Source organism: Bidens hawaiensis, unplaced genomic scaffold (genome assembly GCF_021521415.1).
Source record: "Bidens hawaiensis isolate Kalapana, Puna unplaced genomic scaffold, B.hawaiensis_p1.1 tig00010424_1, whole genome shotgun sequence".
NCBI classification, from domain to species: Eukaryota; Viridiplantae; Streptophyta; class Magnoliopsida; order Asterales; family Asteraceae; genus Bidens; species Bidens hawaiensis.
The window spans coordinates 548,430-575,010 of record NW_027491793.1 but is presented as its reverse complement, the minus strand read 5'-3'; the positions used below and the strand labels follow the sequence as shown (position 1 = coordinate 575,010).

Sequence of the window (26,581 nt, the reverse complement as noted above, 5' to 3'; positions counted from 1 at the left end):
GGTCTCATTCTATCATTCCCCTAACCTATCATGTCTTGAAATTGTCGCTTCTCGCCGAAAAAAGTTGATGCTAGTAATCGGAACCCAAGTTCTTGGCCCGAAATTGCAACGGCGGCTGGGTGAAGCCGTCGAAATTTAACAATGATTCTGATCGTGAGCTTGATTCAGGTATTAGGCGGTTCAGTGAAGCAGTTGAAATTTAACTTTGAATCTGGTCATAAGCTTGACCAAACGGCAGGTGGTGGGACGTGGTGAGCGATGGCGGCGGTCAGTAACAGGTGGAGTTGGGGGGCCTTTTAATTTGACATATCCCTAATTTTTATTTCATAATGTGTTTCACGTTATTGTTTAATCAAGGATGTTAGGGTGAAATTTGGGATATGATAGGTTTCGAAGTGTGAGGAATTAAGAGATGGTGGTGGTCTGGTGGGGGATTTTGGTGGTGGTGTGAGACATAGAGAGGGAGGAGATAGATATAGTTGAGAGATGGGGGAAAAGAGATAAAGAAGAGAGAGAGAGAGAGAGAGAGAGAGAGAATGTTTTTCTTTTAAATGTGTTTATTTTTTAATTTTAACTTTCAAATTATTTTATAAAGGGATATGTAAATTTACAATAATACCCTCATGTGCCTTGCACATGATTGGATTTAACAAGAAAATTAACTGAGTTAGTACCAGAGAATGGTTTGAGAAATTACCAGACGGTCAAATTAAAAGCCAGGACGACTTAGTGGCAAAATTTTTATAGGATTTTAGTCAGCAGCATAAACATACTCGTGACCCTTCAGAGATTCTGAGTGTTGTCCACGAGACAGCGTATCACTAGAAAGCTTTATCACCAGATTCAACAACGAAAGCTTGAATATTGGTGGAATCAGTGAAGATATGCTGAGGGGAGCATTCCGAGTAAACGCAAAGAGCCTAAAGATGGTTAGATGTTTGACAGGCCTGGATGGCATGCCTCAGACTTGGGACGGAATCATGTCCGTGGACAAGGTCTTTGCAGCCACAGAAAAGTTATTGAGGCAGGAAGCACCAAAGCAACACGCGAAAGCCGAGCCTCGGAACACTCAACCGAAAAAGGAAGAGAGGGGTTCAATATGGTCAAGGATTCAACCCCCGGAAAGCTCTTCCAAGCAGTTTGATGCCAGATCACTGATCGGGCAGAAACAAAACTATAGGAAAGCGGGCAAGTCTGACCAGCAGCATTGGACCCCCTTAAAGAAAACCCCGTCCGAAATTCTGACAACAGAGAACATCGAATTTAGGAAGCCTCAACTGCTGATTAAGCGGGTGAACCTGAATCCGAACAAGCACTGCATGTTCCACGAAGACATTGGGCATGACACGAACGAGTGCATAAGCTTGAAAAATGAAATACCATAAAATCCGGTAAGCTTGAGCATCTACTCAAAAACGTGTGGCAAGGCCCACGGAGGAATGCGACTCCCGCAGTCAAAGATCCCCCATGAAAGCAGATCAAAGACCTGAACGTTCACATGATTCAGGGAGGGCCTACTCGGAAGTACAAGCGGACTAAGGCGGATGAAGATGAGTAGAAAAGCGAACATGTAGTTTTTCCAAGGGTAAAAGGAGGCCCATGCATGAAGCAACCTCTAATCGTCACAACACTGTTCGGTCATTACCGATCTCAATATGTCTTCTTCGATACTGGGAGTACATCCGACATAATTTACGAACAATGTTTTGAGCAGCTGGACGATGAAGATAAAGCAAAACTGAAGCCGGTGCACGCCCCAGTTTCTGGGTTTGGATATGAAGTTATGCACCCCAAGGGGGTCATAACATTCCCAGTCACGCTAAATGACGGAATTCATACAAGAACCGAGGATGTCGAGTTCCTCGTCCTGCCCGCGAGATCCAAACATGACATAATCTTAGGGCGGAAGGCAATCGGTGATTTCAACGCCAATCCTTCCACAACACACGGCGCGGTGGGAGTGCCCACACGAACAGGGATAGCCATTATCCGAGTCAACAAACATTGTTATGCAACAGAAGGTTCGAAGTCTGCGAAGGTCCCTAAGAAGACACAGCGAACAGAGCCTGAGAAATGCGTTGTCAACCCGAAATACCCAGAACAAACTGTTGTTATCGGGGCAACTATTTTTGAAACAGTGCGGGTCTTCTTGAAGTAACTATTGATTAAGAATGTTGACATTTTTGCTTGGAAGCCTTCAGACATGACAGGCGTTCCAAGGGAAGTTTCAGAACATCGGCTACGGGTCAACCCAGCATATACGCCGATCGTTCAAAAGAAGAGGAAGATGGGACCTGAACAAACAAAGGCCATGAACGAGCAAGTACTAGACTTATTGCATGCTTGGATCATTCGCGAAATTCAATACTAAACATGGGTTGCTAACTCAGTGATGGTCCCAAAAAGTAATGGTTCATGGCGGATGTGTCGATTTCCAAGAGTTGACCAAGGCGTGTCCGAAAGATTGTTACCCACTTCCGGAAATCGATCTTAAAGTTGACGCGGTCGCGCCCTTCAAATTCAAATACTTCCTAGACGCTTACAAGGGGTATCACCAGATACGGATGGTAGCCCGCGATGAATATAAAACTACTTTCCGTACTGACCATGGCACATTTTGTTATAAAATGATGCCATTCGGTCTAAAGAACGCGGGTGCCACGTATCAGCGTCTAATGGATAACCCGTTCCGTGATCAAATCGGGAAGAACCTTGAAGTTTACATGGATGATTTGGTTATCAAAAGCATCGAAGAAGATCAAATGCTAAGAGACATTGAAGATGTTTTTTCCACTTTGCGAAAAATCAACATGAAGTTGAATCCCTCAAAGTGTTCATTCGGGATGGAAGAAGGGAAGTTCCTGGATGCAATCGTGACGGGGGATGGATTCAAGGCGAACCCGGATAAGGTTCAGGCAATCGCCCGTATGCCCTCCCCATCCTCGTTAAAAGAAGTCCAGACATTGAACCGAAGGTTGGTTGCCCTGAATAGGTTCCTTGAAAACCATACAGCCAAGTCTTATCCTTTCGTGTCCACATTACGGAATTGCCTGAAAAAGGCGCATTTCAAATGGACGCCAGAAGCAGAACAAGACTTCCTAGAAGTAAAGAAGTGTCTTATGGAACTTCCAACATTAACTGCACCTCAGGAAGGAGAGCCCTTCACGTTATATCTATCTGCATCCGATATTGCAATAGGAGCAGTCCTCCTGACAGATCGAAAGACCGTCTAAACACCAATATACTATGTCAGTAGAACACTGACGGATGCCGAAATGCGGTATTCGATGTTCGAAAAGCTTCTTCTGGCACTAGTATATGCGGCAAGGAGGTTGAAGAGGTACTTCCAGGGTCACCCAATACATGTGTTAACTGAATACAAATTAAAGAGCGTGCTATCCAAGCCCGAGCTGTCTGGGAGACTAGCCAAGTGGGCAATCGAACTGCGTGAACACTCAATCGAATATAAACCCAGACCAGCAATCAAAGGTCAGGTCCTGGCAGACTTCGTCATGGAAGTACCCACAGGTAAAGTTCAAGAATGCTTGTTCGAGCAGCAACCCCTGGACCCTTCAGAAGAAAGTCAACAGTGGACTCTGTTTACAGACGGAGCTTCAAGCGGGGAAGGATCGGGAGTGGGCCTAAAATTAATCAACCCAAACGGCCAAGAGTTCACTTATGCCATCAAACTAAACTTCAAAAGTACAAATAATAAATCTGAGTACGAGGCATTCTTGGCCGGGCTACGGATCGTGAAAAAGCTCGGTGTAAAGTTTCTGGACGCTCGGGTCGATTCTATGCTCATCGCAGGACAGGTCTCGGGGACTTATGAAGCAAAAAATGATGTTATGGCCTCATATCTGTCCCAGGCTAAAGACCTCATGCAACAGTTCACTTCGTGCAAAGTAGTCCACATCAAATAAAGTGAGAATTTACCCGCGGATGCTTTGAGCAAGTTAGCATCCACCAGCTTTGAGCACATGCGCAGAGATGTGAGGATTGAGGTCTTGGATAGCCCGTCCATACCTCAACATCAAGTGATGATCATCCAGACTGGCGCAGTCTCTTGGATGACACCTCTAAAGGAATACCTGTCATCCGGCACCCTCCCATATGACAAAGTAGAAGCAAGGAAGATCCGCCACAAGGCGTTGTGTTACTTAATCCACGGCGACACCCTCTTTCAGAAGTCCTTCCTTGGTCCGCTGCTCTGGTGTGTAGACGCCGAAGAGGCCAACAATGTAATCCGAGAAATTCACGAGGGCATCTGCGGGTAACATGCGGGACCAAGGATGGTGGTAGCAAAGGTAATGAACCCTGGATATTACCGGCCAGGGATACACATGGATGCAGTATAGGAAATCCAGAAGTGCGATGCTTGTCAGCGGCACGTACCTCAAACCTTGAGACCACAAAATAACCTTGTGCTAGTAACCACAGCGTGGCCTTTCCAGAAGTGGGCCATTGATATTATGTGACCATACCCAGAAGCACCCGGGCGGGTGAAATTCTTGCTCGTAGCAATCGACTACTACACAAAGTGGGTAGAAGCCAAACCGCTGGCCCACATCATGACAGCAAACGTCAAAAAATTCCTCTAGGATTACATTATCTGCTGTTTTGGTCTTCCCCAGGCGATAGTCATTGACAATGTTACTTAGTTTGCCGATAAGAACCTTCAGGAATGGTTGTCGGAACTGCACATTAATCAGGTGTTCACATCGGTAACTCACCCGCAAGCCAATGGGCAAGTGGAACGAGCAAATAGGAGCATCAAAGAAGGTATCAAAGCGCGATTGGGAACTAAACGAACGGGGTGAGTAGATGAATGGCCTCATGTCCTATGGGCACATTAAACCAACAGGAAAACAAGTAACTCGGAAACCCCGTTCATTTTGACATATGGTACGAAAGCAATGATTCCTGCCGAAGTTGGTGTTCCATCTGCACGAATGCTTTTGGTCGCTGACAATGAAAAAGAACTCTGACTAAACCTAGACCTCTTGGAAGAAAGAAGAGAGTTGGCTGCGATACGCGAAAGCAAATATAAACGCCAACTCCAGAAATACTATGACGCACGAATCAAAATTTGTGAGTATAGCAAAGGCGATTACGTGTTTCGAAGTAACGAAGCATCAAACGCTGAATCGCCAGGAAAGTTGGCACCGACATGGGGAGGCCCTTACAAAATTGATGAAGTACTGGGGAAGGGTGCGTACAAGCTGAAAAAGTTGAACGATACTCCTATTCCCAGAACATGGAACGTTGCACAATTACGAAGGTGCTATATCTAAAACTATGTAATTTTTCTGTTAGGCCTGCGTACCTCTTTGTTGGCCTGTGTGCCCCTTATTTTGGTCTGCTCACCAGATTTAGTTTATCTTGAACTGACGTTAATAAGAATATATTTAACGCACAATTACCAGTTTTAAAATTTTAGCATTTTAGTTCCTGTACGGATAGGCCTGCGTGCCAATACTTATCATAATCCTATATTTTGGATAAATGACAGATTTAGCTCATGCACATTTATATTGTAATCATACAAGAGAAAATGTAAAGTCCATGTCATATATACAATCAAAAAAGGGATTACAGAAACAAAGAAAATATACAACAAAATTATCTTTCACGAAGATAGTTGCGGAGTTTGAGAACACCATCCGCCGCCTCAGCAAAACCTAGGATAGCGTCCTAGATGGGAAAACACAGTTGGTCAAACGCGTCCATTTGCGCATCATACTTCCCATCCACATCTACTCCATGAAGGTCAAAATCCTCCAAGGAACGGGCTTCTCGAACAAAGGCTACCCCATCCTGGAAACCTGCCTTGCGCCCTGAGTCACTTGTGATGGTTGGGTAAAAGTTAGTAATTTTTATATATTAATTAGTTATATTTAGGTAAATAAATGAATGAACATTGGTACTTCAAGCATTGCTATGTGTTTTCACGACATTGGAAGTTAAGGAGCTTAAACGAGCTAATTCAGAGCCATCCAGATGAAGATTAAGCAAGCTTCGAGATGATGGAAGTATGGGGAAACATATATGGAGGGTTAAGAAGGATTCGGGAGAGGATTGGATGAGAAACATGAAGCCGAAGTAAAAACTGAACAAGATGGGTTACCAGGAAAGTGCCTTTTAGTAAAACGGGCATATCTCGGCCTAGAAAATGAGTTACGGAATCCATAATATGTGAATTTCATGTTTCTTAAAGAGAAGAATCTGAATATGAAGTCTGTTTGCATCTTCGCGATATGTGAAGATGCCAGACATACAACTTCGCGATACGCGAAGATGCTTAGGTAGGCAAAAGTTAGGGTTTTTCACTATATAAACGATTTTTCAACCCTATTCGGTGGATAACAGCTTCCAGAGGCAGAAGAGAGAGCCGATAGCAGTTTCCGATCATCCCAAAGCTTCTGGTTTGTCCTAAGATCTTATGTTCATCAAGATAAGTACTTTAACGATTGTGTCGATGTCCGGCTAATCGTGTTTGTTCGTTCTAGGCTAAGGTTTTATGTGAAATACTGTTAAAAAAAGATTCTTGTGCTTAATGAATATAGCTTGATTGATTTTACATGAATTTGTCTTGCTTAGTTACTTATTTGGTTGATTAAGGTTTGTGTTTGAGATTATTGATTTGTGTAACATTTGTTTGGTTGTTCATCAACATTTAGGGTTTAAGCTCTTGTGTCATTGAACTAGAATCATCAAACCTTATCATTGAATTAGTTGTCCGGACATAGATTTGACAATTGTGTAGTCTGGGTTCATTTGTATCAACAATTCGGTTGAGTTATCGTTTGTCATTATAAATCAAACCATGTTTGTCATTATAAATCAAACCATAGGATTAACAATTATTGTAAAACCAAAGACGAGAGAATCTGTGATTAACGTATGGAACACATAACCCGAACCTAGAATGAATGCTTTTTAATTAATATTGTTTACAAATCTTTTTAAGTAATCGTTTAGTTTTAATTAATCTTTTTCTAAAAATCGCTTGACATCGTTTGTCCGACTTTATTTAATAATTAAATTAGTAGTATTAAAATTAGCACTTTCCTTGAGTCTCTGTGAAGACGACCTTACTTACCCTTACTTATTATAGGTATTTAAGTCTTAAAATTAATTGTTTGAGTAGACAGCGACAGCCTACGTCAACTTGATGCACAAAGAAGATCGGCAAGGCAGTCTCCTAGTTCATCCCCTTTATGAATATGGGAGATAACCTGCGATAATAATTCGAACATCAGCAAACAGGTTTACAAGTTATGAACGGGATAGGGAAACCCATACCTGGGAAGACCTTCCTTCATCAACCAGGCTTGGCTAGAAGAAGCTTCCTCAGCGCGTACCTTCAGAGCGTCCTGTTCACCAATATACCTGGTGTTTTCCTTGATCAGGTCTTCAATTAATTGATCCTTTTCAGCAGCGGCAGCACGAAGGGTACTGAGGATTTCTTCTTGAGCAGTAAGGCGAGACTCAAGAGCTTGCTTTGCCTCTTCCGCTTTGGCAAGCTCAGCCTCGCGAGAGCGCTCGCGACTTCAATCGAAGCATTTTGTCGCCGACACGCCTCTTCCCAGTCCTTGGCAGTAGTGGCCTGGCGTTGTTTCTCCTGCTCTAAAGTCCGTTCAGAATCTCTCAGCTTCCAACTTTGGGTGTTAGCCTCGATTCGGTATTTTTCTTTTTCGGCTCGGAGCTCTTCAAGGAGATTATCCTGCAACCCCCAGTTCTGGCCCATAAAATTCCAGTCCCGGTACATCTCTTGGGTCGTGGAGACCAAGTTGGCCAGATGATATATGTACGACTTCCCAAGAGACACTCAGGCCCGGTTGCGCTGGTACTCGCTTTCCGCAGGAGGCACGCCCTCGTGAAGGAAATCAAAACACACCTCCCCGTCAGAAAATCGGGAGGAGGGAGTTAGATTCCATTCAGGAACGTGCCGAGAAACACCCCCTGCAAAGTACGACCCCCTTCCTCCCTCTCCGAGGAGTGAGGAGGCGGAGGGGGTACCGATACCCGCTCAGCTGGTTTTTCAGTCTCATTAACGGTGGGAGGAGGCAGGGGCGGTGATTCCGTCGTTGACAGTTTCGGGACCACAGAAGAGGCTAAACCCTCCTTGGATTTCCCCTTGTCAACAGCAGACAGTCGACTGAAATCATTCTTGGCAAGTGGGGAGTCCAAGAGGATAACGCTGTCTACATAAAAGCATGGCAAAAGTCAGTCTATAGAAGACAAAAACACAACTTTCTACATAAAGTACCCGGCGTGCCCTGCATGCGGACCGCAACACGGTCATGAAGGAGACTTTTCTTCGCAGCCAGAGGAGAGGGACGAGGAGAAAGATCCATACCCTGCTTTCCACCGGCAACCACCAAAGGAACGTTGCTGGAAGAAGCTTCCTTCCTCTTGCGACCAAAGGCTGCACCATGACCACACATTAGCAATTCGATCATAAGATCAAGAGTCAAGAACATGTTACCTGTCGCGAACAAATTCTAAGAAACCACAGATTCCTGACGGATCCGTTGAGGAAACAAAAAACTATCCTTGGTCTTCTCAAGGATAGGAAGGTCTTTCTTATCGCGAGCAGCAAGGTGCATAACCCCAGGCACGTCCACAGTAAGAACAGATAGCAAAAGACCTTCAGCTGCATATAAGCTAAGGTAAGATATCGGGACAAATCTGGGAAATACTTTAAATATACCTACATCCATTTGGCTTCCGGAAGTATGGCACCTCGTCCGGATAAGGCCACAGGCGGTTCATTCTGACCCTCACAAAGGCGAATTCTGGGATGGGGCGCATTGGAGTGGCGGTATGGGTTAACTGCTCATACCACACATGCCTTTCCGAACGATCAACGTATGGGAGGGCAAGCAATGGTTGGTTTGCCGAGCGCCAGTACATGGAGACAAGGATCACGTCTTCCTGAATCCAGAAGAACCCCTTAGCCAATCGCGGATACAGAAGAGGTGTATCCAAAGCAACAGCCTTCCGGTCAGTCGGAAGGCAAACATATCGGCCGCCCCTACCATAAAAATGATAAAACACAGCAGATTTATCAATGGTAGGCACGATTCCATGCGCCTGACAACAAAATTCAAAATTGCGCATGCGCATCATCGCCGATGTATGAAGCTGGGAGATATGAATCATATTCCCAGTTATCAGCTTACCCAGAAACCGGGTAACCGGAAATCGGTGATTCTCGGAGCTGAAGAACTCGGCGTACACAGCCATCTTCCCCACCGGAGGATGATTAGCCGTCGAACCTGGAGCCGGAAATTACGGCTCCCATTCTGCGGCAATGCCATAAGCGTTAACGATATCTTGAAATCCCTTGGTGTGCCAATCAATGGTAACACAATCAATGGTTTGATAATCGGGTCTTGAAGACATCATATAATCAACCAGAAATCGATTACAACTAGCTATGGTTACTAACAATCGACAAACATTGCTTTCTGGGTTTAAAATGATAGGAACTTCAAGAATTCCAGCGAAGATTATTTCAGTTCAATGCAAAGTAAGAGAGAAGAAAAGAAATCGACGGGTATATATAGCAATGGCATTTAATATGTGGAATAGTAAAAGGCAACTGTCTGCCAATCAGGTCATGACACGTCAGGCGGGAAAATTAAAAGTCAAAAATTTAAAATCTCGAGGTACAGCTGGAGCCAACTGTCAGACCTACCTTTATGCAGAGCAGACTTGTCACATCTGTCAATCTCCTGAAAATAATCGGCGACTTGCTAGTTCTACAGTAACGAGACAAACTAAATGTTTTGGCTTCAGCTTCCGCGATCAGTTTGTTCACATGAAGACGCATCTCACCAACACATGTAGGCTCATGGCGATTCTCTTTTATATACTTCAAGATGTCAAAAGAAAGCTTATCGAAGGAATCGAGGGGTGCTTGGTATTCCTTTTGACAATCCTGCCCATGAAGCTCGAACTCGACGGACGGGCGCCCCTCACGAGCCATAGCATAGCTTTCTTCAAATCCGGCTTGGCGACCCGCCCGCGACGAATTAACAAGCAAGTCAACAAGGCAATCCCCAAGTTCAGGCCCTTCCTTGATGAGCTTGACAATCTGATACAAAGAATAGTTAGCATAATATTCCACAAAGGAAGCACAAGATAGAAGTGGTTACCATGGGAATGCCAAATTTGAGGAGCCACCGCCTTTCGTCCGAGGCATCAGTGAAGGCCTTTTCAAGACCCTCATCTTCGGAAACAGAGGCAAGGCGGTCGTCCTTCTACTTCACCTCGGCCACAAGCCTCTGGACATCCTCGTCCCGGACAGCGATGAACTCGACCTGAGTGGCCATCCGCTCCTTTAGGCGTTTGTTCTCTTCCCGAACAGCCAGGAGGGCAGCTTCTCTCTCCCTGTTCTCCGTCTGGGCAGCATCCCTAGCTGCTTCAGCCTCAACCATTCGGCTGACAGCACGCTCAAGGTCGGTTTGCCCCGTAACCCAACCCTTGAATACCTCATGGCTAGTTGACAACATGTTAGCCAGATGATAGCTAAGTGTATGCGCCAAACTAGTCTGAGTTTGGGAGTGTATACTGTTACACTCAGAGGGTGGGAGGCAGTGCTTAAAGAACTCTTGGCACACACGCGGATCGGTAAAGAGCGCGTCCAGTCCAAGGTTCCATGAGGGACGAAAAAGGGAATCCCCTTGATCCTTGGATAAAGGATTCGAAGATTCCCCCTTTTCACACGTAGAGACTTGAAGAGTTTCAGTTGTATCTTTAGGAGGCACAACCTCCGTTTCCACCACCACCTCGAGGGGTTGCATACAGGCACCCTGAGGAGGCACATCTTCGCCACCTCCCGCGTGAAAAATTTCTGGAGGCGGAGAAGGCGGACGAGGAACAGTAGTAATCACTAATCCAGAAACAAAAGAAAGTTAATAACATTCACAACATAAAGCTGAAAGGACGAAAACTTTTAAGTACCTGATGGCTGTCGGATGGTGGTCCTCTTCTTGACCCGATCCTGGAGCCGGGTTAGTTTGATCTTCCCACGAGTATCCTCGAGTATAGGCTTCTGATCTATCTCCAGAGGCATACGGAACATATTCCCGGCAATGGTGGGAACGAGGACTTCAAAAAACGAATTCCCTCCTGAAACAAAGAAAAGAGAAAATGGCATATAAGGACAACAAACGACAAAAAACAATATAGGAACTTACTGCCATCATCCCTGGATAAATAGGGTTGCTCATCGGTGGAATGGCCACAGGCGGCTCATCCCCACTTGCACCAGCGCAGAATTGGGAATCAGACCCATGGGGGTAGGAGTCTTCGTCAGCTTGGCGTACCATTCCTCACCGTCCGTGGCAGCAACCGGAAGATTAGAGAACTTCTCGGTCAACGAACGGTGGATCATCTCCTTCGGGATGACATCCGCGTTGATCCAGAAGAGCTTGTTCTTCCACTCGTAAGCACTCCGCGAAGGCTCGGTTCCGATAGGCTTCCGTTGAACCTGGAAGCTGAACCAGCTTCTGCGAGTCTGAACCGTAGATCGCAAGAAAGCGATCAACCGTGGGCTCCACCCCAAGGGCCCTGCAACAAAACTCAAAATGTCAGAGCCTCATGACTCCGAACGGGTGCAACTGGGAAATATGAATCCCAGAAACATCCAAAAAATCACCAAAGAACTTGATGATAGGCAATCGGAAATTGCATGTGGTGAAAGATTCACTGTACAACACAATCTTTCCAGCTGGCGGCTGATCGGCAGTCGAGCCCGGAGAAGGAAGCTCCGGTTCCCATTCCGGCACCAACCCGTAAAGGTTGATGATATCCTGGAAATCGGTGACTTTCCAGTTTATACAGATATTCTCCACCAGCCCCTTCTATGGATCTTTCTTGCCTTCTTTGGCTTTGCCACTTCCCTTCTTACCACCAGCCTTTGTTGGTCAAAACAGTAAACAGATTGGAGGATGAACAGGAAGAAGAAATATATAAGTGGAGAGAATTTTTGAAAATAAATCAGAAAGCGAAATGGCTTTCCCTATATATACACATCGCAATTAATACGAAGAGAGAGGGATCCAGGTCATACGCCGTAACCGTCCAGTCAGAAGATGACACGTTAGGCGGGAACTGACAAAAAACAAAATAATTTTGAATCAGCTGCCTAAATAGTCGTGCACCAACCTCGAGCACCACTCCTGACATGATTCAGATGGGAGACGTCACATCCCAGACGCCAAAATAGTACCTCAGTTCAAAAGCAACAGGAATCCGAAGGGTCAACAATTACAACCCGCGACAAGGGGCAGGGACAGAGTCCATAATTCCATCCGCGACATCGTATCACGGAAGCAACAATGGACTGGGGGGACTTATAAAGGTAGGGTAGCAAAGCTACCCGCGGATCCATAATCCGACCCACGGATCACTAATAACACGTGGACTGGCAAGGCCATCCACAGTCCAAAACATGCTTCGCAGATCTCCAACTATAACCCGAGGATTACCAACGAGCATCCGCGAGGAGGAACCCGCAAGCAACACAAGGGACTCAGCACGCACATGATCCACACGTGATGTGGAAGAGCAGTTGTAACAAACTATTTCAAGAAGATTCCCTCAATACCTCCTGATAGCGACATCGACCAATGGAAAGACGACATCTGGACACGTAATGGCCATCCCACGACGTGCACAGATAATGGCTGCCCCATAAACGGGTCCAGGCTGTCACATACAATAAAGGCTCGACACGTGTCCATTCAGGTAGAGAGGGAATAACTCGATAGTGACAACTCCACCAATCACCTTCGGCTATAAATACGAAGATCATCTCATCAATGTATTCATTCACACTCTCAAGCCTTACGCAATATACCAGTACTCGTATTATTTCCAATCAGAATACAGTACTGATTCTCATGCCGGAGGGTGGTTACGGGACGACCCCCCACTCCGTCCTTCCCGTAACGAGACTCAACGGTGTTCTGTTTTGCAGGCATTAGGTTGGATTTGTTCTCATAGAGCTTCAGTATACTCACATCTTGGGAGACATTCTGATCGGACTATCCAGTTTGATCTAGTTTTTCTTCAGTAGTAGGTATTGTGGTAGATACGGTAAATTACTTACGTTAATGTCGACCAGTAAGAAACACATTTCAGGTAGTCTAAAAGGTTGTCATTTCCTAACATCCCTAACTTCAAGCGGAGCCCATCAGATCCATTACATATTGCAGAAATTGCTTGGAAGCTCATTTTGATAACATGAAGGAAGTCAAGAGTATACGATGAATGTGATATTGTTTCTAAATGACAAAGGCATCACTACGGTAGACAGCTAACAACAACAAAACCAAAAAGGCTACTGCGTGTAGACACTAAATCTTTCAATAAATTTAGCCTTTTAACATGGCCCAAAACCTTTAGCATAGGTCTGCGTCAACTTACCTTATTAAAAGGGTTGTCACACATAATCTATATTACCCTGTACACATAACACACATATATCACATAAAATTCACAGCCTAAAAGCTTGGTTGTAAAAACCCGTAGCTAAAATCTTTTATTAGACGAACGCTTTAAACATAACTCAAAACCCAAAATGCAGGTCTATATGAACTTAACTTAAAACAAAAGGTTGTCACACATAATGAATATGTTAAGCTGTAAAAACCATACCTTAGATTCCGGTAAGTAAAGACAATGAAAGCAATCCGCTAAGCCCTCAATCTAAGACACCAAAAAAAAAACCGTCACGCTGTACACCATATAAATCGAATAAACCTTCTAGCGATAACCTACCTCATGACAAAACTTAATGGTTAAAACATATGTACATCAGAAAGTGTAACAGCAAACTTCTTATTACCACAAAAGATACCGAAGAATCAACGAAATTGCAAAAAAGGAAGATTTCATTTAGACAAAAAACTGACCTGAGAGCCTGTTCAATTCGGATTGCATGTGTTTTCCATTCTTATGTGCTACGATAGCCCTGCATTTTGCTACCTGAAGCAATTCATATAAATAGAATTCAGCACAAAAGCGAATGAGAACCCTAAAAATTAAATGGGGGGAAGAGTGCCGAGCAACTAAATTAAGCCTGTAATAACATTCAAACCAAAAAAAGATCGAAAGAAACAGTTGTTGAAGGAACCAAATAATACAAAATTCAGTTAAAAGAAGCTATGATGGTTGACGAAGTTCAGGTCGAGTTTGAGTTACAAAGAATCAAGAATGATTTGTATGAATATAATTGATGAGTCAATCAATCACGGACAATTTTTTGTTTTTGCTGAACCTGAAGAACGGTTTGTGTAACATTTGGAGAGGTGAGATGAAACATGGCTGTGAAGATGGACAAAGATGATTGGTTAAAGAAAAGGTTTAATTAAACTTCTGTGATGCCAAAGTTATCGTTTATACTAATATTATACAATATATAATATATGCAAAAGGTTAACAGAATAAAAAAGTGTAAGTGTTTGTATGACTTATATGCCTATAAAAATTTAGCACTTCTTATACAAAGATATAAAAAGTGAGGCGTCTATCTATCTTAAGACAGGAACCTTTTTATTTTATGGATTAAAAACATGAACTATTAGATGAAAAGAGAAATTGATGTACAAACACACGAAATAGGTCGATTATGGATTCAATGAAGTGAATCGAGTAGGTCAACGATAGAATTCGAGAGCTACGTCGTCGATTATGGTTTTGTTGTCGTGATGTATGTTTGGGAAATACTGTAGAGGATGTGAAACGCCATGTAACTGCTGTTTGAGTGATTTAAGTTCAGGGGCAATCTAGTAGAAAATGCGTTCACTCTTGTTCTCTAGCCATATAATATATAATTTGTCTATGTAAACCTTCATACGAAAAACATTATATAATAAATTGTTCCACTAGTTATAACTGACTTTTTAAGAAGATGACTATTCTAACATTCAATAATCTCATCGTTTTAAAGTATCACCAAAAAATCCTTGTAGAGACAACAATGAACGGATGTTTGTTTTAATCCGATGGTTAATCATTCCTCCCCACATCCATGGTAGGTTTCCCTTATGTCGTCGGTTTCTAATCAAACCTACATTAAAGCGTTCTTCACTCGCCGGTTTCTTATAATTATAACTTCCGTGCTTGAGATTTTTCGACGATGGCAACCCTAAGTGTTCCATTGATTTTGGCTTCCAATCCGTAAGTAGTGTTCTGTTTGGTTAGTAACACATAATGCCCAATAATTTCTCCAGTTTTTCACAGATTGTGGTGATTCCGCCATCTATGCTCATCCCCTGTGTTAAATGTGAACTAAAATCCAAGTTTCAAAATAGTTGGGTTAAGAAACAAGGTTGGTGAAATTAGGTATAAAGGAATCTTTATTCATTTTAATAATTCTATACTTTTGTAATTGCAGAGCAAAAGTGTTTGTAGTTTCTGTCCCATCCCATGGGTTATCATTGCACATTTTAGGACAACTTTGTTAAATGTACTACTCTTATTGATATATGAATGTTTCATGCCCATTTACTAGTAAAGATGGTAATTCTTTTTTCATTAATTTGGTATATTATTTTCAGTTTGTAGGAGACAAAGTTGCATTCGCTCTTTCTCAATGATTGAAGTTGTTTGCTTGTGTCATGGAGACACTGATATGCATACCTCTAATTTTGAGTATGCAAATTTGTTTCACCCAAATCAACCCATTCGTTAAAATATGGTTGATAATTCTCACCCTTAATACCATATTTAGATTTTGAATTCTGTAAATTTATTACTGCAAACAAGATCTCAAACTGGGATGGTGTAGTCCTTGCGCATGAGCCGGTTTGGGTTATTGGAACAGGGAAAGTCGCAACTCCGTCTCCAGCAACACAAACACACATTTTGTGAGTTGAGTACAAGTTCATTCGCCTTTTGAATATTGCATAATCTATTGTCATACAGCCCTTTTATATATAGTGATTGATGGGATTTGTTTGTTTGGTTGATAATTTGTAGAATGCAACGGGACAACCCCGTATTAATGCCAAGACTAAAAAGACAAGTCCTGTGGTGTTGGTATTCTATGTTGGACAACGTTTCAAGGTCAGCAGCCATGACAATGGACTATTTGACTTAATTCTTTGAAAAAATTATAATTTTTTTCCTTTTGAATATTCAAAATTATGGAATGAGTCCTTTCTAAAAATAACTTTCACTCTTTATCCTTTATATGCATATATTTTCCTTGGTTTTAGTCCTTTACACTAACGGGTGTTAAGGTTTTCAGTTAAGTCACCTCATGTGCATTCCACATGAAGGCATTTTTATCTTTTTACCTTTAAAGGACTATTAGTGTAATTAACTAGTTTTTGTAGCTTGGTCAAACCATTTTAGAAGGACCATTTATGTAATTCTTTATAAGTGAGACCTAACCACTCTATCTTCTTCTGACTCATCTACAACAAACCATTTTAGAAGGACCACCACTCAAAATCCTCACTTCCAAATCATCACCACCTACCACTGCCACCCCTCGAGCATCCCTAAATACCGGCCAACATTTATCCTCCACAGTATTCAAACTAATCTAGGATACGATATCCTCCAAAGGCGACAGGTATCCTAATTACATTATATAACTAACACATTGTCGGCTACTTTCCTTGTTTACCAGGTCAAAGACCGTTGCAATGATCTCCCGAAGACTCGCACTTGCTGTTATTGGAGCGTGGCTGATAAGGAAAACGTGTGGGATTGAATAATCAATGGCTAATTGGATTTGGTCTCACATTTCCTAAATTATAGACAATAGTTGTTAGACTTTGTTTATTATAAATAGAGCTCCAAAACATTGATCATGACACACAATCTAGCACTCGAGAACTTACTAGTACTCGCATTCTCTGTAATCACAATCAAAGTTTAAGCTCCACACTTGTAATCACCTTTATTATTAATAAACCGGTGATGATAGTTTTCACCACCCGGGGTTTTTTTCTTGTTATCCTCAGGATAGCAGGTTTTTTCCTTATAACAAATCTCTGTGTTCAAGCCATCTTTACAAGCACCTAGTCCCAATTTACTAATTTGGTTACGAAATCACTGTTAATTTTTGACCAAAACAATTTGGCGCCCACCGTAGGGCTAGGTGCTTCAATCCTTGAAATCCGTCTATTTCATTCACCCTCATTCTCTTTATAATGGCCTCACAATCAAAAATCAGTTCAGTCTTTGCTCCGGTGGTCACAGCTGCTTCAAACGTCAACTCAGGACCTCCACCAGTGCCAAAGAAGAACACTCAGCCCGGAGGAGAACTTCCACCATTCGCGGGATCCTCTACATGGGTAGACCCGGTTATTTCTAACAATGACATTTTTGCTTTAATGAAACAGGTCAAAACACACATGGAGCAGCAAGAAAAGACCAACTCAAGGCTATTAAGGGGATCGAAGGAATCAAAAAGAAGCCAGGGCAGGAGGCTACTCCAATCATGCCCAGGGTTCTTGATTTTGGTTCTCCAGGGTCAACCATCCTTCAGAATCCCGGATCCTTGGGGACACAATCAACAAGGAGTCCGTCTCAGCAGCAATCAGGACACGAAGGAACTTATCTTCCTGTATCCTCGGAATTTCCTAAACCAACGAGGCCAGAATCCACCAACATGCAGCCTCGCTCAACCATGCCGGTTGGCATATTCTCGTCAGGATCCCCCATGGTGTCCTCTGAAGTACATGTTGGAGATGACATCCCAATGCCCGCGTCACCTTATCCTGAGGATACCCTCAATGGAGGAACTAGCCGTCAAGGCTCAGGATACCAGAGACCTAACCATGACCTCGGTAACCGTTTATTTAATGCTAATTTATACACTAACCGTGGACATGTGCAGGATAAGGGGATAACCCCCGAGATAGCCAGGGAACTGTAGAAAATGAAGGATATGATTTACAGTATCCCAGGGATAATACGTCCCATAGCTGCAGTGCCCGTAGGTAGCCATAAGTTATCTAGGTTTACTTGGCCTATATGTGACGTGGAGATCCCCAAGAAGTTCCAGACACCCAGCATGAAGCTCTACGACGGCACTACGAATCCTGAGGAACACCTAGCTCAATACAGAGAAAGGATGGAGATCAACCCCATCCCCATTGACATCAAAGAAGCTTGCCTATGCAAGGGATTCGGTTCAACATTAATGGGGCCAGCCTTCAAATGGTTATTGAGTATTTCTTCCAACACTATTACATCATTTTCTCATTTGATTAATTTGTTCAATAACCAATTTTCTTGTAGTAGATCTTTTGAGAAGATGACACGTGACTTATATAGAATTGTTCAGCGTAATAATGAATCCTTAAAAGATTACATAACCAGATTTAGCAGGGAAGCTTTGGAGATTCCCAACTTTGACATGGCAGCTGCTGTCGAAGCCTTCAAGATGGGACTAAGGAAGGATTCTCCTTTCTATGATGACCTTGTCATGACTCCATGCAGGAATCTTGATGAAGTCAGAAACAGGGCATTACAATATATTCGGCTAGAGGACGACTAGAAAGCTCATGGAAGCTCGGTTATCCCGAAGTATGAATCTACCAATAGAAAGTCAGACACTCCACAGAAGTACACTAGGCCTAAGCCTTATTTCAAGCAAAATAATCCCAGGATAAATGCTGTGGAAGAAGATGAAGACGATGAAGAGTATCCTAAAATCTCTGAATATTGTTTTAACATTGATATTAGTGGTGTGATTTGTGCCATGTAGGATCTAGGTGATAAGGCCAGATGGCCTAAGAAAAACGAAAAGCCCGGATCCATCAAAGACAAGTCCAAATGGTGTGCATTCCATGAAGACTTTGGCCATTGCACTGAAGATTGCATAGCACTTCAGAAAGAAATAGGATATCTTCTCAGTAAAGGATACCTAAAAGAACTATTTGGAAGGAACAAGGATAAGAGTCAGGATCCTGTCAAGATACCTGAAAGGGCACCTTCTCCTCCACCCGGAGCTAAGGTTGTATCCTTTATCTCGGGAGGATCCAACATCTGTGGAACCTCATATTCAGCAGCCAAGAAGCGTTTAAAAGAAACAAAGATGGACAACGGAGAAAGACCTCTCCGCACTTCCACTATGAAAACTCAAAGGATCATATCCTTCGACGAGGAGAACCGATGTGATCTTGTGGATCCTAACCATGATGGTTTAGTAATCACTTTATGTATAGCTAACTGTTTTGTGCGTAGGATACTCGTTTATGGAGGAAGCTCTGTGAACATTATCCAAATGGATGCCTTAAAAAAGATGGATATCCCGGAAACGGAGATTATCCCAAAATCCTCAGTTCTAGTAGGATTCAGTGGCAAGACCAAGAACACTTTGGGAGAAATAATACTTCCATATATATTGAAGGAACTAACTCTCTACAAAAATTTTTTGTTATTGACTCATTATCTTGTTGTAATGTGATAATAGGCAGACCCTGGATCCACAGTATGAAGGCAGTACCCTCAACTTATCATCAATGTGTGAAACTACCAAGTCCTTGGGAGTCGTCAAAATTGAAAATGATCAGCAAGATGCCAAGGAATGTTATGCTTCATCAATGAAGTGGACTACAAAGCCTACTCAAACATAGCAATTACAGAAACAACTGGGGAAGGTCCTGCAAGCAAGAGAGCAGGATGTAAAAGAAGTATCTTTGGATCCTCAGGATACTGAGATCAAGGTATTATTAGGAACAAGTATTCCCGAGGATATTGAGATGGAGTTAATATCCTTTCTAAAGAAAAGAGCTTCTACATTCGCCTGGAAACATGAAGATATGACAGGTATCTCTAAATCTATAATTACTCATAAACTTGGTATAGATAAATCTTTCAGGCCAGTACATCAAAATCAAAGGAAGTTTGCTCCTGAGAGAAACGTTATCATACAAGAGGAAGTGCAGAAGCTACTCAACACCAAGATGATAAGAGAGGTCCAATATCCTAGATGGTTGGCCAATCTAGTTGTTGTCCAGAAGAAAAATGGAAAGTGAAGAGTGTGTGTGGACTTCACGGACCTGAATATGTCCTGTCCAAAAGATTCATTTCCACTCCCACACATTGACTCAATGGTGGATGCTACTGCTGGCCACGAGCTGCTAACCTTCATGGATGCATCCTCAGGATTCCAACAGATTCAAATGGAGCCTTCAAATCAAGAAGATACAGCCTTCATGACTCCCACAGGTATATACTGTTATACTGCAGTGCCTTTTGGATTAAAAAATGCAGGTGCAACATACCAAAGGCTAGTCAACATGATGTTCAAAGACCAACTGGGGGACACGATGGAAGTCTACATAGACGACATGGTGGTAAAGTCAAGAAAGGCTGAGGATCATCTCAAAGACTTGGCAACAGCATTTGACATCCTGGATGAGTATAACATGAAGCTGAACCCAGCTAAAAGTCATTTTGGTGTCAAAGCAGGAAAGTTTCTTGGATCTATGGTTACCAAGTGAGGAATAAAAGCAAGCCCTGAGCAGATCAAAGCTATCCTGGATATCAAATCACCAAGAAATGTCAAAGATGTCCAAAGGTTAACAGGTAGAATAGCAGCTCTCAACAGATTCATCTTAAGATCTTCAGAGAAGTGTGAAGACTTCTATGATATCCTGAGGAAGAATCAAAAATTCGAATGGGGAGAGAAGCAAGAAAGGGCATTGGTATCCTTGAAGGAATACTTATCCTCTGTACCACTCCTGATGAAGCCGGTTGATGGTGAACCATTATCCTTGTACTTAGTTGTTTCTGGAAGTGCAATAAGTGTTGTCTTAGTCAAAAATCACGAAGGTCAACAGCATCTATATTTTGTAAGTAAAAGTCTACTAGATGCTGAATCCATGTATTCTTATCTTGAAAAATTGATTTTAGCACTTATAATGGCTTCTACTTAGTTAAGACATTATTTTGAAACTCATGTTATTCATGTAAAAACTAACTATCCTATTAAAGCTGTTTTGAGAACCAAAAATGTCAGGTAGGATGGCAAAGTGGGCTGTGAAACTTAGTGCATACGATATCTTGTATGAACCAAGGACAACCATCAAATCTCATGCACTTGCCGACTTTGTGGCTGATTTTAGCCAGGATATACTTAAGGAAGTAGAAAAGGAAGTTCAACAATTGGAAATCAAGGAGAGTTGGACTTTGCATACCGATGGTGCTTCCAACATAAGAGGAACAGGTCTAGGTATCCTGCTAAAATTGCCACAGGGGGACATAATACCTCTATCTATATCTTGTGAATTTCAGACTACTAATAATGAGGCTGAATATGAAGCCTTAATAGCTGGTTTGCAATTAGCTAAGGATATGAAGGTCAGGTATCTTCAAGTTTATTTTGATTCTTTGTTATTAGCTAACCATTTTAATGGCTCTTATGCAGTGAATGCAGAAAACTTAGTAAAATATTTAGAAATAGTTAAGAAATTAGCTATGCGTTTCGAAACATTTGATATGGTACAGGTACCAAGGGACGAGAACACTGAAGAAGATGCCTTAGCAAATTTGGCATCAGCTCTCAAGATACCAGATGATGTCAAGATACATATCGTGCATATCTTGACTCCAGCAACGAAGGAGAACCAAGAAGTCCTGGAGACTTCCAATCCTGAAGATAATCCAATATCCTAGACCCATCCCATAATGCGGTATCTTCAGGATAACGAGATTCCAGAAGGAGAAAATCCAAGAGGTTTCCAAATGAAGGTAACCCAGTATATTATCCTAAATAATACTTTGTATAGAAAATCACTTGCAGGTCCATACTTGAGATGCTTGGAATATCAAGAAGCACAAGAAGTTCTCAAGGATATACATGAAGGTGATTGTGGAAACCACACTGGGGGCAGAGCCTTGGTATCCAAGATACATAGGACAGGTTACTTCTGGCCAACAATGAAGAAGGACGCAATGAACTTCTCCAGAAAATGTGATGCTTGTCAAAGACACAGCAACATCTTGCATCAACCAGCTGAACCATTATATCCTATCATATCCCCGTGGCCATTTATGAAATGGGGAATGGATATTGTAGGAAAGCTGCCCAAAGCTCCTTGTGGAAAAATTTTTATGCTGGCAATGACAGATTACTTCTCCAAATGGATCGAAGCTGAGGCATTTGTTCAAGTAAAAGAAAAGGATGTGATCTCATTCATCAAACGCAATATCCTGACAAGATTTGGTATTCCGGCAGAGATTGTCTGTGACAATGGATCACAGTTCATCGGTAGTAGAACAACCAACTTTTGTGAAAGTTAGGGAATCGAGATGGTGATTTCAACTCCAGTACATCCTCAAGCTAATGGTCAAGCAGAGTCAAGTAACAAGATCATCATCAACAATTTAAAGAAGAAATTGGGATCCAAGAAGGGAAAATGGGCTGAAGAACTACCATTTGTTCTTTGGGCTGATAGAACCACTTCAAAAAATGCAACAGGACAAACACCTTTCTCCTTGGTGTTCGTTATCCCTACAGAGATGGTGATCCCCACAGCAAGAACCAGCATCCAAGATACTGAGTCCAACGACCAAAGCCTTACTGAAGACTTGGATACCATTGATGAACTCAGAGATCTAGCTCCAAAATGGGAAGGTCCTTACTTGATCGATTCAGAATGGCAGCAAGAACCAGCATCCAGGATCAGAATGGCAGCATACCAACAAAGGATAGCCAAGTCCTACAACAAGAATATTCGGATTCGAAGATTCCAAGTAGGAGACATGGTGTTAAGAAAGGCATTTCAGAATACCACTAACCCAGCAGATGGAATGCTAGCTCCAAAATGGGAAGGTCCTTACTTGATCGATTCAGAAGCAAGAAAAGGGTCCTAAAGGTTAATCACTATAGAAGGCATTCCTATACCAAGAGCCTGGAACGCTATCCACCTTAAAGCATATTTTTGTTAGTATCATTGACTGGTATGTTCGTATCCTTAGGATAAAGGTATGTTCCCTCATATACTTTTATACTTTTGAACTTAATTATCTCTAAATCAAGTTTACTGAATTAAACATCGGAGGGGTGTTAGCCAGGCTAACACCCACCCCTCATCAAGAGTTTAGTGTTTGCAGTTATCCCAAGGATATGTTATCTTCACAATAGTCAGAGGCTGATCACCTCACACACGAATAAGATATCCCTAATATCTCCTAAGGTTTAAAGGTCTTCACCTTTCCAATGAACGCCTGGAGCGCATAAATAAGATATCTTGGATATCTTCTAAGGTTTAAAGGTTTTCACCTTTCCAACAAACGCCTGGAGCGCATGATGATTCGAATATAGTTCGAGGCAGGCGGACCAGACCAGCTGATAATCTGTTTGTTGTTGGCTATATACCGAATCCTTAAGATAAGTGGCAGACGTGTCACACATACAGTTTATAACATTTTCATGTTATCTAAGGTTTATAACATTTTCATGTTATCTCAAGTTTTTGCATTTACATGCCCGTACGTTTGGGACTTTCCCCAGTATTATCTCAAGCTTAGACATTTTCATGTCTCTCAAGTAAAGGCCTAGTCGCCAGTGCAAAGACGTTATCGCCAGTAAATGGGCTTTATCGCCATGATTATCTAACTTTGTTTTGACAGATCAAAGATCGGACAATCACTAAATGGAGGGATGTTACAAAATTTTTTTTGACTTTGCAAAATTCCAAAAACATGATACTTCAAAAAGCTCAACAATTGGGGACATCATATGTAAGCTAACTAGATCTATAAATGATCTCCAGGAAGGTATTCCTTACACTTAGTTCTATCACTCAGTTTATATTTCAAGATACGATCTTTTGGTTTGATTGTGATAACTCACACAAGGCGTAAGGATATATTATCCTTAAGATATTTTGTATCAATTCCTAATAAGTCTTTTGATTATGTTTTCTAAAAACATAAAAATATTTTATGATCAGGATATATGTTCCTCAGGATATTTCAATACAAAGTCTTAAAGATATATGTTCTGGAACTATAAATATTCAAGAAGCATGTTTTCGGGATACATTATCCTCGAAGTAACTTATTTCAGAAAATTAAAGACGTGTAATATTCCAACTAAAACTTACAAGTTTCTGGACACAATGCTTAAATCCAAAATATTATGTTATTACTAATCATAAGTGCAGGAAAATAAAAGGGCAACACCGGGTTTCGTCTTGAAAAGCCAAGATCCCTCCACCAAAGTATTGACAGATGTTCAAAAGTCAAGATAACATGAGCTTCGTCTTGGAAAGTCAAGTCCCTCCATCCATGTATCCTAATATCCTAATCATAATATTGTTCAAGACAGAAAAAGTAAATTGTTCAAACAGCCATTATAACCTATCACAAACCAACAAACGCACAAACACATAAAAATTGGGCTCAAGCTTTTTCTTTTCCGCCATCACTGCCCAATTGATCAGCATCACCAACCGCCTTCACTGCGTCCTGGATTGCCATCTCCACAGCCTCCTCTGCAGCCTTATCCGCTCCACTCGGACCGGCATCCTCCACGCTTTCTCCATTAAGCTCCGCCAGAACTTTCTCTCAAGCAACTACGTCCCAAAATGAAGTATCCACACCAGCATCTTTTGCCTCCTTAGCCATCCGTACTCGGGATTGAAAGATGGAGTTCCTTGCAGACTTCTTGGCTCCCTCTGCAACTTCTTGGATCCTCATCAAAGCGCTAGCCTCTTGGTGGACCAATTCTCTCCTGGCTATTGCAAGTTCTTGTTTCAGATCCTTGTTCTCCTTGATTTTCTTTTCCAAAAGACTGGTCTTAGAGGTGCCAATCTTCATCAACTCAGCAATGCGGGTGTTGGCTTCATGAAGCTCCAAGTTCATGGCAGTAAACCGGGAAGAAAGAACTTCAAGACCCTGCTAAATTAAAAGATGATCAGCACATGATTTTCAGAACACGTTATCTTTAGGATAATAAATGTTCAATATACCAGTTGAGTCTTGTTCATGGCTTCATGAAAATCAATGTCATACAAGAGAGTAGAATCAGTGGCTTCCTAGTTCTTCCTATTTTTAGAACTCTTTGATCGATTGCTATCCGGACGAGGAAAGAAGCTGGAGGCAACCTCCTTTTTGACAGAGCTGCGGGTGGATACCATGTTCTCAATATCGTCAAGACCAAAAGCGGCAATAGATTTGCCTGTTAAATCAAAGTTCAGTATCCTTAATTTCCTAACTATTATTGCTAACATGCTATTACTTCTTACCAGACATATCAGATTCCTCTGAGGGAAAAGGTTCTTGAGAAATCGGCTTAGGATGAAAAATCCTCTCTTCCTCGTCTATGAGGTAGAAAGAATTTAGCTTGCTCTCAGTTTCTTTGCTAGGAGGAGCGATTTCAAAGAACTTCAAGGCTGCAATAAGACAAGATAAAAGCATATCAGTCACAAGAATAACAACATACAATTTCAAAACAACGTATCCTACTTTTGGTCACCCAAAGGTATGGGAGGTTTTGGGGTTCGGAAGCGAGTCTCTCCTAACAAAGAAGAATTGCTTCTTCCATTAGTCATTGTTTTGGGTGTTTTTCAAAACTAGTGGGTTTCGACCAGATCTGGTTTTGAGAAGGTATCTTGAGGAGCCGTGGCTACGAAGGTCATAGACGGAGAAAAGCTTCGAGAGGGTAAGATCCAGAGCATGATCGACGATTAGTCTCTCCAGTACAAACAAGGTCCTCCAAACCATGGGCATGGTCTGGGGAAAACTAAGACCGGTCCTGATAAAGAACTCGGTAGTAAAAGCAAGAAATGGATAGGAAAAGCCGATTTTAAACAGAAAAAATGGAAAGCAAACCCAGGTCTTAGAGACAAGGTCGGACAAGACGGCCGGATCAAAAGGTCGGAATACAGCTCCCAGGGGGAAACAGCCTCGGGACTGTAAGCTTGCAATATCATTGTTATTAAACGTGCATATCTCATCCACGGGATTGGCAAGAAGATTTTGGGAAATGAAATCTTCAATACCAAAATCACAAAGCTTCGGACTCATAATTTCCAGAAGATAAAGGAAAGAAAGTAAGAAAAGATTACCTGGATGGAAGAACAAGTGACTGTAAATGTTATTTATCCAAGTGGTTATAAGAACCGCCTAGGGTTTACTCAAAGGACGGACGGGTGACACGTGCATCATCAATCCACCATGCATGCGAAGATTAAAAATTCAAAATTCAAAAATTTCACAGCTGTAAACCATATCTACAACTGTTAAAATTTGGGGACAATTGTTAGAGCTCGGATTTTCAGTATCCTCAGCAAACAGTATTCAGACTAATCTAGGATACGATATCCTCCAAAGGCGACAGGTATCCTAATTACATTATATAACTAACACATTGTCAGCTACTTTCCTTGTTTACCAGGTCAAAGACTGTTGCAATGATCTCCCGAAGACTCGCACTTGCTGTTATTGGAGCGTGGCTGATAAGGAAAACGTGGGGGATTGAATAATCAACGGCTAATCGGATTTGGTCTCACATTTCTTAAATTTAGGCAATAGTTGTTAGACTTTGTTTATTATAAATCGAGCTCCAAAACATTGATCATGGCACACA

The 26,581-nt window shown here is 42.1% G+C and overlaps 1 protein-coding gene across 1 annotated transcript; it reads left to right on the top strand.

Moving 5' to 3' along the window:
- Positions 1–3,275: 3,275 nt before the first annotated feature.
- LOC143535174 (uncharacterized) lies at positions 3,276–3,923 on the top strand. Its single transcript, XM_077029503.1, has one exon. The coding sequence runs from the start codon at positions 3,276–3,278 to the stop codon at positions 3,921–3,923; it is 648 nt and encodes a 215-aa protein (XP_076885618.1).
- The last annotated feature ends 22,658 nt before the right edge of the window (positions 3,924–26,581 follow it).

What these genes read in the sequence shown, in the direction of transcription:
- LOC143535174 (XM_077029503.1), top strand. Translation starts at nt 3,276, where the DNA reads ATGCGGTATTCGATGTTCGAAAAGCTTCTTCTGGCACTAGTATATGCG.